Source organism: Triturus cristatus, chromosome 12 (genome assembly GCF_964204655.1).
Source record: "Triturus cristatus chromosome 12, aTriCri1.1, whole genome shotgun sequence".
Lineage (NCBI taxonomy): Eukaryota > Metazoa > Chordata > Amphibia > Caudata > Salamandridae > Triturus > Triturus cristatus.
Genome location: NC_140595.1, coordinates 474618400 through 474632880, shown reverse-complemented (window position 1 = coordinate 474632880; position 14481 = coordinate 474618400). Strand labels below are relative to the sequence as shown.

The 14481-nt window shown below is 43.6% G+C and overlaps 1 protein-coding gene across 1 annotated transcript in view; it reads right to left on the bottom strand.

The window, feature by feature from the left end:
- Window positions 1-10830, bottom strand: part of GPATCH1 (G-patch domain containing 1) — a 366682-nt gene extending 355852 nt beyond the window's left edge. The window contains exon 1 of the mRNA XM_085636704.1: window positions 10680-10830. Coding sequence (XP_085492830.1) covers window positions 10680-10755 — 76 coding nt within the window. The 5' untranslated portion in view covers window positions 10756-10830. The remainder of the gene's footprint in view (window positions 1-10679) is intronic.
- Window positions 10831-14481: the final 3651 nt, after the last annotated feature.

The following is a 14481-nucleotide window of genomic DNA, read 5'->3' as shown; positions in this document are numbered from 1 at the left end:
GTTATGGTGAGTTCATGTTTACTATGCGAGCAAAACAGTGAGTAAAGCATTCTGCACTTGCATTTTTACATGTAAATGTTTGTGTAAGCAAAATGTCAAACGAAAGCTAGCAAAGGCATTGAATTAACTTTAGACGTTGTTTTAGAAAAAAAGAAAGGATAAAAAAAAAAAAACAGTGTGCCACTAAGTCTGGAGTGGCCTAACAGCTTTAAATTGTTTAGGAATCTGCTGTGAAAGGAAACAGCAATCCTACAATAAACTGAAAGTTAGACTCCTAATTAAGATAGTTATCAGTGTTGCCGTGGCACCCTTTCAGCTGAATGTGTTTGAAAAGCGTTCACACCTTGGTTTCGGAAGAAGACCGAATGATGCGCCAAGAAGTCTGGAGTGGTGTGAAACGTTTGAATAGTTTGTAGATGTGTTTGATGTGGAGTCTGCAGTGGTACAATACAGAGAAACGTCGCCTCCTGGTTAAGATCGTTATCACTGGTAGGAGCTGTATATGCGGCTTTCATCAACTTGTACATATTGATGGAAACAACAAGGTGGGAAGTTTCAAACTGAGACCAGAATGTTGTTTTAAAGTTCCCTTTCCGTTCCCGCTCTAACAGTTGCACTTTCAAAACCTTAAAATAGGACAGAAGAAAAAAAAAGTATGAAATTATACAAAGTGTTGTGCGGTTAAGTGGACAAAAAGTGTAATTACTTCTAACTATATGCACCCTGTGGAAACCAGTGTGTTTGTTTGTTTGAGAAATAAATGCGCTCCCTAACGTTTACTGCACCTAACACAAAGCGGTCTTCAGGAAAATAGAGAGCTAGAGAAGGAGATATAGGATATAGAATTAGAATAAGAGTGTGTGAGAGAAAGAGAGACGAAGAGAGAGAAAGGGTGAGAGAGAGAGATTTTGGGTTAACGCATGGATGGCTGAATAGGCGGGTGGTTGGGTGGATGGGTCACTGGCTAGCTGGCTGGATGGATGGGATCGTTGGGTAAGTGGGTGGGAGATGGGTGGATAGATAGATTGGTGGATGGTTGAATGGGGAGATAAAACAGAGGTAGAGAAAGGGGAGGAAGAGTGTGAGGATGGTTTTAACATTTAGCCTGCCTCACCTAATAAATATTAGCCAGGTGATTTAGTTATTGTTTGCGAATGTACAGTTCCAAAAGTGGCCTATTGGTACATAAGGCACATTGCAAAATACACACCACTGGGATGAGGAGGGGGGCACAGGCTTGTGTGCACACCGGCATACCGCTGGGGCGAGGGGGGGGTGAGGGGGGTTCACACGGGTGCGTGCACAACGCTGGGCGGGGGAGGGGGTAGAGGCTACTGGCTGTCACTGAACGTGCACACCACTGGGTGGGGGCAGAGCTCTGGGTTGCACTGAACGTGCACACCACTGGGGGGAGGGGGGACAGAGGCCTGCGGACTTGAGTGAGCATGCACACCGCTGGTGCGTGGAGGGCGGCAGAGGGCTGCGACTAAGCGTGCACACCGCTGAGGGGGGGCAGAGGCTGTGGGCTACCACTGAGCGGGCACACTTCTGGGGGGGCAGAGGACTGCGGGCTGCACTAAGCGTGTACACCACTTGGGTAAGAGGGGCAGAGGGCTGCGGGCTGTCACGGTATTGCATGTGAAACACCACTGGGGAAGGAGGACTGCAGGCTGGCACTGAACGTGCATGCCGTTGGGGGCCGAGGGTTGCGGGTAGCACTGAAAGTGCACACTGCTGGGGGCAAAGGGCTGCAGGCTGGCACTGAGCGAACACACTGCTGGGGGTGGGGGGGCGGAGAGGGCTGCGGGCTGCCAGTGAGCTTCCACGCTGCTGTGGGACAGCGGGCTGCAGGCTGGCACTGAACATGCATGCCGCTGGGGGCAGAGCGTTGCGGACTGGCACTGAACGTGCACAGTGCTGGGGGAGCAGGGGGGGTGGAGGGGCAGAGGGCTGCAGGCAGGCTTCTACCTTTGAGAGCATACCACACTGGATTCCGAGGTGAAGTGGGGGATGGTAGTGGGGAGGGGGTCTGGGGTGTAAACAGAAAAACATCAGAGGTGGTCGACAAGTTAATAGAGGGAGTCAGAGCCGAGTGTTGAAAAGCCGGGCTTGCCTCAGAGAGTCCGTGCACCAAATGAACATTGAAAATATTCGGCATGTAAATCACGCAAACGATGTCATGTAAATAATAAATAATAAAAACCAGAGTCTGTTCAGAATTCAAAAACAGTCATCACGCAAACGATGTCATGTAAATAATAAAAACCAGAGTCTGTTCAGAATTCAAAAACAGTCTGTTTATTAACGCGAGGAATCGTTTCACCTTAGTGCTGCAGATGATACCAAGGCACTGACTAAAACACTGTAAAAGGGAGCGCAGTTAGATGTCTATGTAGCTAGACCGGTGTAAGTATAGCATTATAAGGGGGATGTAGCTAAAACCAAAACAGAAACCTCGCCTCATGCGACACGGTGGAGAAGCTGTAAGTGAATTACAAGTTCGGCGTGCCGCTTGGCGGGGGGAGCACATTCCAGGCGGGGGAGCGGCCCTTTGAAGTGCTCCCAAAAGAGAGTGTCTGTATGTGAGAGGAGTTCCTTGTACTGCACCGGGTGTGTGCCTGAAGCGTGTAATGATGACCCTGTCTTGTGCAAGAGGGTGACTTGATTTCCTTGCTCCCCACGCTGCATTTGTCGGTGTGCGAGTGAAGCTTGTGCTGTTGACAGGGCTGTGCCTGTTACCAACACTTCGGCTACGTGTTGTCTGTGATTGAGGGCCGTTTGTGTAACCTCAAAACACCTTCTTGAAGTGGATAGATCCCAGTTACAAACAGAGTTGAAACATTTGGGTAAATGCCTACAGGTCTAATATAATTTTATGGATAACTAGTTTTGTTTCACAAGATGCAGCGCTGCCTTCTTTGCTCGGTGGCTGAAGGTTAGCTTTCTGAGGCCGTATTACTCAGAAGAAAATAAAGAGTTGGAGGTCATGAGAGGACACCCAGAGAGTATCACAAAAGCCCGGCTCTATATGTGGGTCACATGGCGGGTCCGGGGGCTTGCGTGGGACTCACAGGCCTGAGTTATGCTAAGCCGCCTTCTCCAATAGCGAAGGGTGGCCGCAGGGGCATAGGCAACAGGAAGCCCATTGTCCAGCAGGCCCGGTTGTGACACAGTCGCCAGCAGTGTCTCCTGCCTGACCTCTCCACTGGCACTGCGAGGCCCAATATTAGGACGCAATGTCATCCTCAGATGAGCTTACATCACACTCTTTGAAAGAACTATGGGTTGTCGATTTAATTCTTACAATTCAATTTGGAAGACTAGAACACAGGAATTTCCCTGGCCCCGGTTTTGTGAAATTCAGATGGTGCCTAAAGTTTATGAAATGTTGGCACACCACCAAAAATCTCTTTGAACTTCTTTAAAAAACAAGGATAGTGAAATATTTTTTCTGTTAAGGACATAGTAGCTGCATTTGATACTAGATCGTATGAAAATGGTCATGCTGAAAGCACCCTTTCAAATGTGCGCATTACTACCCAGAGCCATGGAACCAACAGAAGGATAAACTGGAGAAAATTGTGTAGCTTTCGGTTTCCAGATGCAAGATACAGAGAATAACAAGCATTGGCCGCGCTTGGGGGCGGGGGAGCGGACCCTTTGAAGTGCTCCCAAAAGGCGGATTTCATGGCGGCACGATGCGCGTGATTGTGCGCGTGGTAGCCATGCAATCTGCTTTTTGGGAGCACTTTTCAAACCCGCTTTCTATAGTCACGCTTTGCGATCGCTTACGCGATAGCAAGGTCGAGACCTAAAAAGATTCAAAAACGAAATTGTGTGTTTTGCAATAAATAAATTAAGATACAAAATGTCACAGCATTTATCCTTATGTATTAGGTATTAACAGGCATTCACATTATCTGAGTGAGTTGGTTGTTGCTGAACTAAATACACATTACAGAACAATAGATTTGTGCTGGCTTGAAAGGCTGGCTTGAAAGGCGTGTGAATTTGACGCATGTTCATCACAAGCAGCTGTGTCAGCACGTGGGTATTCCTGACTCCAGGCCACAGAAAGAAAGAATGCTGAAGTCCACTAAATCTTAAGTCAGTGCAAACACGGTGTAAAACCCTGCATTTCAGACTGCTGTTTTAAAAGTTAGAAATATAGTTTCATTATTTTGGATAACAGAGAACAGATGGACAGTAGGGATTTTCTTTTTTTAATGCCTTTTTAAATAAGGATATCAGTGGTTTTGTTGTTAAATAATGATTGTCCTTTGTGGCACAGACTTTCATGTTTCAAGTTAGGCTTCTGTGCTTAGGGTTATGAATGAATGCGTTTAAATATGGATAGGCAAGGGATGCAGCTTGCTTTTCATATGTGGACTCATCAAAACGATTGGATTTTTTTTTTTTTATTATTTTGATTATATAAAAAAAATTATTATTAAGGATAGGTGCATTAAATTCGTTTTTTAATATTTATAATGCCTAATAATTATACTGTGAACTCCTAGCATCAAAATTGAATTCAAGCAGTGCTGTACAGCAATAGGGGGTCCCTTATATGTGAAATGTCACTTTACCCAGGCGTACAAAACTCATTTATATAAGGGTATACATTATACATTTCTGATCCCCCATCTCTGGGATATGTAGAGGACATTCTGGGGATGACTATTATGCAAAAACATTGTAGGGTATTCATTTTTAAGTGCCCCAAACATCAAAGTCGAAATTGGGTAAAATTCACTATTTAAATGAGGTTATTCCAATCAGAGCAGCTTTTAAACTGCCTTAGGGTCCAGTAAATGCACATATGTAGGTATAGAATGAATAGCTGACATCTATACTGCTAGACAAGCACTCAGCACACTGTTTCCAGAAGTTATTAAGCTTACCTCTGAATTTCTGGTAGACGGGAATGGAGTGGGTTGCTGTTGAGATCTCAGTCTCCATGGTCACTTTGAATTGGGAGAACAGCATGGAAACCCTTGCACACAAAATGGAACAGTTGCTGTAAGGGTTAAAGGTCGAGTTCTACACTTAGGAGCCTAGCAGGGCTCAGCGCAAGGTTTGCTTTGACATTTCAACATTTGAAAGACGAGATGTCAGGGCTGGGAGAGAAAGAGAGGTTTTGCTTACTTTTTTTGGCAAAAGCAAGCTTTTTTGCACTGATATGAACAAAAGGCAATATAATGATATATGTGAGCTCTGATTAAGAGAATGGCTCTGCCATATATATAGCACTAATGCTTTTAGGGCTGAGTTAAGGAAGCAATAAGATTTAGTTTGAATTCATGCGCCCTCATGTTACACTTGTACATTTGCTAAAGGAATTGGTGGATGGTTATTCATGTTCTTTAGCTAGTTCAATGTGCTATTTACCTCCTCAGAGTTTGTTAATGCCCAGTTGCTACAAATAGGGGTTGATAGTGTTGACAGAAGTGAAACCTTTTACAGGTTTCCTACTGTCAAAATGGGGGAAGGAGGCTAGCTCCTCTACAAATTAAGGGTAGGCAAATTTATGTTTTCTCTCTCTTTTTTTTTTTTTAGCCTGTCTAAACTGTCTGTGAAATAGCCATGAGACATTTAATTGGCTATTCAGTAATACTGTTTTAAATATTGTTAGCATTAATAAAATGAATAAATAAATATGTTATGTTACTGCCCATCCTGTCTGATGAAATTATGAAAGGATGAGTAGTCTAGATTGCTGTTCCCTTATTTGATCTTTAAGGGGAACTAGATGTGGGTAGTTTTTGTTCTAAAATTCTCAGGTGATAACACCATTATTGTTTATGTTATTCTCATACAACATACAGTTTTGCAAGGGCATTGCTAGTTTTTATTAGCTAGTCTGTGTAAATAAACTGACAGTCCTTACTAGAGCTGATGTTGCATAGTTTGGATTGTGAAAAGTAGAATGCAGGAAAGATGCCCATGTGATCCTTAGCAAACATTTTTGAGGAAAATATTGTTTTATGGGAGTTTGTTTGTCACAATATGTTCTGCTGGAGAAAATGTACCCATTATGTTGACGTTTTTAGTTCTTTATGTAATAGGAATCCCTGTTAAATTAGCAGTTTTAGATTTTCCTGTTGCTCCTATAACATGAGAGCATGGTCCTAAGCATACAATGTAGGTGCTTTTGTTAAGAGAAATCATTTTAAAAGTGTCTGCAGTCCTGTACAAGTAATGCAAAGTCTATGAGTAAAAGTGTAGAACATTTCCTTTTTTCTTGAGGGTCTTCAGATGAATAATATAGGAATACACAGATGTAAGGATTTGGAGTATGTCTGTATTGTTTTTTCTCTTTTCCTCAGAATTTAGTAAATGAACACAGACTTCCTTGGCTGCTTGGGATTGGGCGACGTATTACTCTTGTCAGTTCACCAAAGAGTTCCTTTTATACTTGCCAATAGGTCCAGGCTGTTGTTTGTTTTTACTCTCACATAGATGAAAGTGGTTCTTGGATGACTTGCTAATATATGGGGTGTCCCAAGACTAGGAAGTATTCTGAGAATATCCTCACTGTTGATAGATTATTTCTGTGCCTTGTCTAAAGACCTTTTGTTCTATCCACCAATAGATATTTGCTGCCTTACAACCCTTGCCAGAGGGGCGCGGACATCAGATCCAGCTTGGGGAGTCAGCACCAGTCCAGCTTGAAGTCAAGGTGAAGGTAACCAGCACAGGCATTGCTGGCAACTAGGACCTTAGTGAAGGTGGAAGGCCGGAAGCACTGGGATGTGAAGTGTGTACCCCTGCCACTGTCTTGGGCGAAAGACTGGGTCACAAATCAGAAAGGAGAAATCGTGGATCAAGTTTTTGATGCCCAGCTGAGAGTCACAGACCGACCAGAACGGCAAGGAAGTTCTTGCTTGAGGTGACCCCCTTTGAAACAAGGGTTGCTTCAGGTACTTCAGCATCACGCTCCTGAACGCTGACTGTAAAGTCTTCACCTTTGTTGGTCAAGAGATACCTGGGCACACTGGATGCAATGTGTGGCCCCAACGAAAGAGCAGTGTGCCAGCAGAGCAATACAGGAGTTAGGGAAGGACTTGAGTTCAGGGTACAGGTGCTGTGTCTCTGGTGCCTGTTAGATTGAAGTGAAGAAAACTGGTGCACTGCCTGAGACACTGGACAGGATCGCTGAGAGCATTTGCCCTGGTGGGTGATTGCCCTATTCTGAAAGAAGAAACTTTTCCCTTGAAACTGGGCCGTGATTCCTGAGTTGCGAGTTGTGCCGCTCCACTGTGGGAACAACAAGAGCCTGCCTGTGAGGCTCAAACGGACACAGGGAGAAGACTCCCCTCTGGCTGGTTGTACAGCGGCTTTAATTTCCCAAGGGCTTTTTCTTTTTTGTTAAAAAATACCCCATTGGTCGTCCCATTTTTGAGGAGGAGCAGCCCTTTGCAGCTCTTCATCCTAATTCCTATGGCCCTGTGTGGTCCTCCTGGATCCAGGATCATTTTTGTAATAATATGTCTGACTGCTTTAATATTTGCATTAGGAATAATGTTTATTCTGCAAGAGAAAAGTTCATCTGAGCAGTTGACAAATGTTACTTTACCCTTTCCTTGATTATAATGATTGATACTCTAGCCCTCATAAAGGAAACACTGGAAAAGTCTAGTGAAAATGTTTTTATTAGATATGTGCTGTTGGCTATTCTGAAGTTGAAATGGATGGTCACTGAAATACATAGGAGCCTTGAAAATGTTTTTACTGGATGGTTCTAGGATTTGCTTAGGACTAGAAAGTTAATAATTATGTTTGTGATAATAGTCATTACTCTCTCCTGATATCTGTATGACCCAATGCTCTGTTCCCTTTGTACTCCTGCTTATACCTGATATATACCTGCTTAACAATATTTAGAATGAGAAATGCCCACCTAGCAATGGATTAGGCTATTGATAAATTTATGAAAGTGAATGTGCAAATATTTTCTGTGATCCTACTGGATCATGGGAATGTCTTTAGCTCATGCTAAAAGGACCATCTGTTAAAGATTGCGGGGATCTGTTAGCATGAGCTGATAGCCATTTTGTACTTGGCAGCCATTTTAGTTAGCTATGTGCTGGCCATTTGCTATTTCCCTCATTCAGAGCCTTGCACATGCTCAGAAGGGCCTAGCTAGTAGAACGCACCTGCTCCTAGTATAGAACTGTCAGGCTGTTCTAACTGATGTCAGCAACTTATTACTCCTCCTACTTGTTGACTGTGCATTTTCTGTATGACCATCTATGTGTGTAACTCTTCTCATGTGTACTTGTACCGCCTTCTTTTGAGCCTTTGTGGGTATATAAGGTCCCTGTTCTCTGTACTCCTTAGAATTCCTCCTACAGTGACTTGAGATCACTGTTGTGACGCAATCTCCCTCTTCTGAGGTTAATAAAAAAGATTTATTTTACATTACAGCTTCTGTGCCAATCTCTTCTTTGCTGTTGGTTAAAAAGGACCAGGTGTATCAGTGAAACCCCTGAGAAGGTTTTGATTTCTTCATCCCTTTGTCAGCCTCAGCCCCTTTCTCTGTACTGCTTCCTCATATCTGCTATGCCACAGCTTTCAATGATGCTCGGATAAACTTCTATTCTTTAAAAAATCACAGGTGCAAAATTGAGGATAAAAAAGCAATTTAAGAAAAACCAACAAATGTCCAATTAAATATCAAAAGACAATGTTGATGTCAGAATACAAAAGGGATTTCTTACTTTAACTTAAATCACTAAGTGGTGCTGTAAAACACACGTCCTGGGTCCCACCTCTGAACATCAATGTAAGAAATTTTAGGATGAATCACTAATGTTCCTCAATTAACCTGAGCTCATCCCCCTGGTAGCTGTGGCACTGAGCAGACAGGCTTAACTTAAAGGCAATGTGAAAAGTATGTATGCAGTACTAAAACAGTATTAGTCAAAACACAACTCAAGAAAAATCTCAAACCAATTTAGAACAGGGTATATTTTAATAAATAAAATGACCAAAATCCTATAAGGAAATCCAAAGTTATTAATTTTTTAAGTTTAAATATTAAAAATAGTGCCAAAAATATTTAGGTGCCAACTGCAGTCATTTGATTGCTCTGGACCAGCATGTAGGCACAAGTTAAGGCTGACTGCTGTAGCCCAGCTCGGATACAGAAACCAGGTTCGACCTGGTTGGAATACCACACCCAAGGAAGGCCCTCGCTAGCTGGACCTTTTGGTGCGTTCACCCAATGAAGATTTCTACCTTCGGACTTAGTTACTTTTTTGGGAACTTGGATTCTTCCAGCAGACTGCAGCCGAAACTGCTCAATGAGGCTGGACACCTTCTGCGAAACTTCCCACTGAAGCAGATTGGATGTTGTGGAAAATCTCCATGGAAGCTAACACAGGTGTTCTTAGGGTTTCATTCAATATAAACCAGTAAACAATATGCGGACCTTCTATAACATAATTCACAAATTGACATGATGTAAAAAGACGATGGAGACCTTTTGTGTTGTAAACAAAAACATTTATTGAAAGGATTCACGTACAGTTCTCCTTGCTATATCAAAATATTTGCATGAGTGAAGTCGGCACAGTGCTCAGAAGTGCACGTGTTGTGATAATAGAACAAAGTCATCCATACACTATGTGAACACGTTTTGTGAGAAGAAATCCCTGAATTATGTAGAGGTTTAGCTTTGGCCCTTCCACAACTTAAAAAGGTCTCTTCAGGATATGGATATGTCTCTTTACAGAATCTTTAGTTAAAAGTCATAAAAGGAGAGCTGTAGCATGCAAGCCCGATCCTACTCGTAAATAATGTTAAGTCAAACAAAATAAAAGACACCTAGTACCAGAGTACAGTTCTGCAGACTTGTGCTGCTCAGTCTCAAAACACCTAGCTTTGACAAAGCCAAAAAGTATGGTTTTAAAGTGATACTACACGCAAATAGCATTCGTGCACATTAAGGCGCGACGTAATGGATTGTTTTTTTTTTTTCTATTAGTTTGCATTTCCTTGCCGGTCCACCCTTCTCATTAGCCCGTTGCGGTTTCTCCCCATGACATTCTCCTCCTTGATGCTCATAGAGACTGTTGTGTGTAGCAAAACCAATTCAGAGTTCGGCATCGATCGCCACAGTTCCTGTCATTCCCGTGGTCACTGCCTTTTCTAATGTGTGCTGATGCGCTCAGTAAATGTATGGCTGGACGCATTATACCCCTGTCGCTTGGCCAACCACTTCAAAGCAGTCCCCCCCTGCACGAACACGTCTGCCCGTTCTGATATGTCTGCTTACGTTTGTGATATCTGAATAGTCGCAGGTTCATGCGTTGGCAGTTATCCCACTCCAGTTTTTTCTTTGCGTTCTGATGATACTTGTATTACTTTACAATGGAACAAACAGGTTGCAGGCCACAGAATGCAAAAGTTAAACATGGACTCGGTGAGCTGTTCGCGCGTGGACCCGAAACAAATGTACTCTCTACAGCTGTTTACATGTTGAAAGCCGCCAGCTGTACCATGCACGTCAACACTCCAAAGTACAGAGCAATGTGACTGTGCTTCCCCAAGATACAGTCAGTCACGTGTGTAAACATTAATGCCACTCATACTGCCTCACAGGACTCGCTAGGACAAATGCCCGCATCCGAGGGAGAGAAGTAAAATGATCATCCCGAGTCAATGGAAATTACCTTCTTCCAGAGGCTCGAGAGGTTTCCCATACGTAACGAAGTCCTCTTCCTCTGCATCACTGTCCTGCGCCGCCATCTTTCCCTTGGTACAGGAAGCAAACGGGGACAAACTGCTTCCGCTACAGTTCAAAATGCGTTCACAAGATTCACAACAGACTTGTCCTGTTACTGCAGCGCACTAGACTTCAGCTCTGATCGACGAGCTCTCTGTACTGTTGTAAGACTGATATACAATTAGCTTTAGTTAAACCAGCGGAATGGAAAAGAAAAGTATTTCGTAATTTTACACGTACGCGATTTAGTTCCGATGTGCCACAGACTAGAGCACTGTATATATAATATTTACTATAGCATTAGTACCTGAGGCATGGTGCACAGCACAGACAGCAGATGGAACAAGCATTGGAAATGCAATAGGTCTCGCAATTGCTTGAGTTAGAGCTATTGGCATTATAAATGGCAATGTTCTTTACCTATGTGTTATTTTTATTTATTTATTTAGTGCATTTTTATAAAGCGCAGACATTACCCGAAGGTGTCAGAGCGCTGTACAATAGAACCAGTTACGTTACAAGAGAAAAGTGTTACACAATAGAACATTACAAAGATAAATAGGAGACTTAAAAGGAAGGGTACACACACAGAAAATCCAACACAGCATGCAAGGGTGATGAATGTAGAAGAAAAATACAAGTTTACAATGATGAGCAAACTTCCTAGAGGGGCCTGAGAATGAAAGTCTTAGTTCTGAAAGTGTCTTTGGAAGAAAAGAGATTTGAGGTCAGCTTTGAAGATCTGGGTAGAGGAGGTGGCATGGAGCAATGGGCGAAGCGAGTTCCAGATTCTCACTGCATTGCCTGAGAAGGATTGCGCCATTGATCTTTCCCTTTTGAAGGAGGGGGGCTCAAGCAGAAGCTTTTCCGCATTGAGAGAAGGTCGAGAGCCTCCGGACAATTTTAATTTATTCGCCAGGTAACCAGGGGAGGACGTGTGCAAGGCTTTGTGTGTGATGCAGGCAGTTTTGTAACTAGATCTTGCCTCGATCGGAAGCCATGGAAGAGAGTACAGGATAGGAGTGACGTGGTCGCTTCGTTTAGACCCTGAAATGAAGCAAGCTGCTGAATGGAGGATGGATTTGAGAGGGGAGATGTGGGATTTGGGTAGGCCCGTCAGAAGAGAATTGCAATAATCCAGTCTAGAGAGAACCAGCGATTGTACCAAGGTTTTAAGGTCTTTCTCCGGGAAAAAACGAATCCCCCACAGAAGGCGCAACTGGTAACGTGCGTTCTTAGCAATAGAGTTGATGTGGGAGATCAGGTTGAGTCTTTTGTCAAGTATGACACCCAGGGATTTAGTGCTGTTGACAATGATAGGTTTGTTGTTGAGTAAGTTCCGCTGATCCATCCAAGATTGAACAGGAGGAGGGGAGAGAGAGGTAGAAAGGAGGAGAAATTCAGTTCTGGCGGGATTTAGAATGAGTTGGTGAGATAACATCCAGTTGTGAATAGAGTTGAGAGTAGAGTTGAGTAGTGAAAGTTTATGTGTAGAAGACACCTTGATGTACATTTGGGTGTCATCCGCATAAAGATGGTAATGGATCCCAAATTTACTTAGGAGGTTCCCTAATGGTTCCAGGTAGAGATTAAACAAAGTGGGTGCCAGGATAGAACCTTGAGGGACGCCTTGACCTACAGCCAATGGAGACGAAAGACTGTTTGCTATCTTGATCATTTGGGATCTGTCCGAGAGGAATGAGGCAAATCATTTAAGCACTGTGCCATCCAATCCCATTCTCTGTTGAAGAGTGTTGAGGAGGGTGTTATGATTAACAGTGTCAAAGGTTGCAGAGTTGTCTAGAAGAATCAGAAGACACGATTCCTCAGAGTCAAGTATATGCAGCGCATCATCAATCACTTGCAGCAGGGCTGTTTCAGTGCTGTAATTTTGGATGAAGCCAGACTGGAAAACGTAGAGGAGATTATTGTCCATGATATACAGGGAAAGTAGTTTCGCAACACATTTTTCGGTGATTTTCGAAAGAAAAGGGAGGTTGGTGATAGGGCGGAAGTTGTTGAGGTCGTTCGCCTCAGCTGAGGTTTTTTTAGAAGAGGGGTAACCTGTCCTGATTTGAGGGCATCAGGGAGGGAGCCTTGACTGAGGAAGAGATTAACTAGCATGGTCCAGTAAGAGAGAGTATGGGTGTAGAAATCGATGGCGATGACACTAGGGATGGGGTCGGAGGAATGGTTGGAGGGTTTAGTTTCCAGGATGCATTTGAGGAGGTCATCTTCAGAGATGACGTCAAAGTTCTGCGAAGTGACTAAGGATTTCCGCTCCTCAATGGGGGTGGGGTGGGCGACCTGATCCACCAGTGCTTTGACCTTTTCATCAAAGAATATAGCAAAATCTGCTGCTTTCTTTGTGGAATCCTCAGGTTAAATGGTTAGGGGACAGCAGTTTGGGTTTTTGAAGAGGTCAAAAAGTTTTTTGGGTCTGTTTTTGGCTGAGTCAAGGAGGGATCTGAAATGTGATGCTTTTTCATGGAAGATGTGGTTGTGGTATTTGGATCTTGCTGAACGTAAAAGAGAGAGATTGGAGGTGGATGGAGATTTTCTCCAATGTTTCTCCAAGATTATAAGGTTCTTCCTTTCATCATAGAGAGCTTTATTGAACCAAGGTGCTGAGGGGGTGGGTCTTTTCTTTTTGCTTTGGAGTGGAGCGACATTATCGATTTCGACTGCTAGGACTGAGAGGCACTGAGAGATGAGATCGTTGACATCCACGTTAGGGTCTAGTCTAGGAAGTGACCGCATAGCAGAATCACAAAGAGTGTCAAGATCAATGTTTTTAGTGTTGCGGAACCAGGTAGTAGCTCTTTTAGGTGGGCCAAGAGTTATAACGTGCGAAAGGTGAAAATGGAAGGGAATGAGGAAGTGGTCAGACCAGTCTACATGAATGGGGGGAGCAATAGTCAGCAGGTCTGCTTTGGATACAACAAGGTCCAGAATTGAGGCATTAGAGTGTGTAGTTTCCGAGCAATGTTGGAAGAAATAATTGGCTGAGAGAAAGGTGGCAAGCTTGTTGGTAGCCGAGTCTTCCAAAGAGCCCCATTGGAGATTAAAGTCACCCAGGAAGATCGGTCTGTCACTTTGAGAAAATTGGTCACTGATAAAGTCGGTGAGTTCATCCACAAAGGAAGAGCAGTTACCGGGCGGGTGGTATATGGCATGGAATCTAAAGGGTGAGACGGGATGTATTTGAAGTTCTAGGGATAGGCATTCGAATGTATGGAAGAAGGTGGTGGGCAAGGCTTTAATTTGAAGGGAGTTTCTGAAGATGATAGCGACACCGCCCCCAATTTTGTCTGTTCTGTCATTTCTGAGGATATAGTAGTCAGTGGGTACCAGAAGATCAAACAAAGTATGAGAGGAGTCATTAAACCAGGTCTCAGTGAGGAAGAACATGTCAAGATTATGGTGGGTGATAGTGTCAGAAATTTCCAGTTTGTGTTTGATTGCAGATCTGCAGTTGTGGAGCAAATAGTGCAGCTCTGACACAACTGTTTTGGTGATGGGGGTGTTAGGGCTGTTAAGGGAGATAGGGATAAGATTCTTGAATGAGGGTGCCCCATGAGAGGGAGGCTGGTAAGTTCTGACAGAGGAGATGGTTTGAATAGTGAACTGCGTAGAATTATTAGGAGAGGAAAGTGGAGGGGGAGTGACGTTGGTAGTCTTGTAGCTGGGCAGTAAGTTGGTGATGTCTGCAGAGGACAGACTGTGGTTGGCTTTATTGGGGCGCGGGA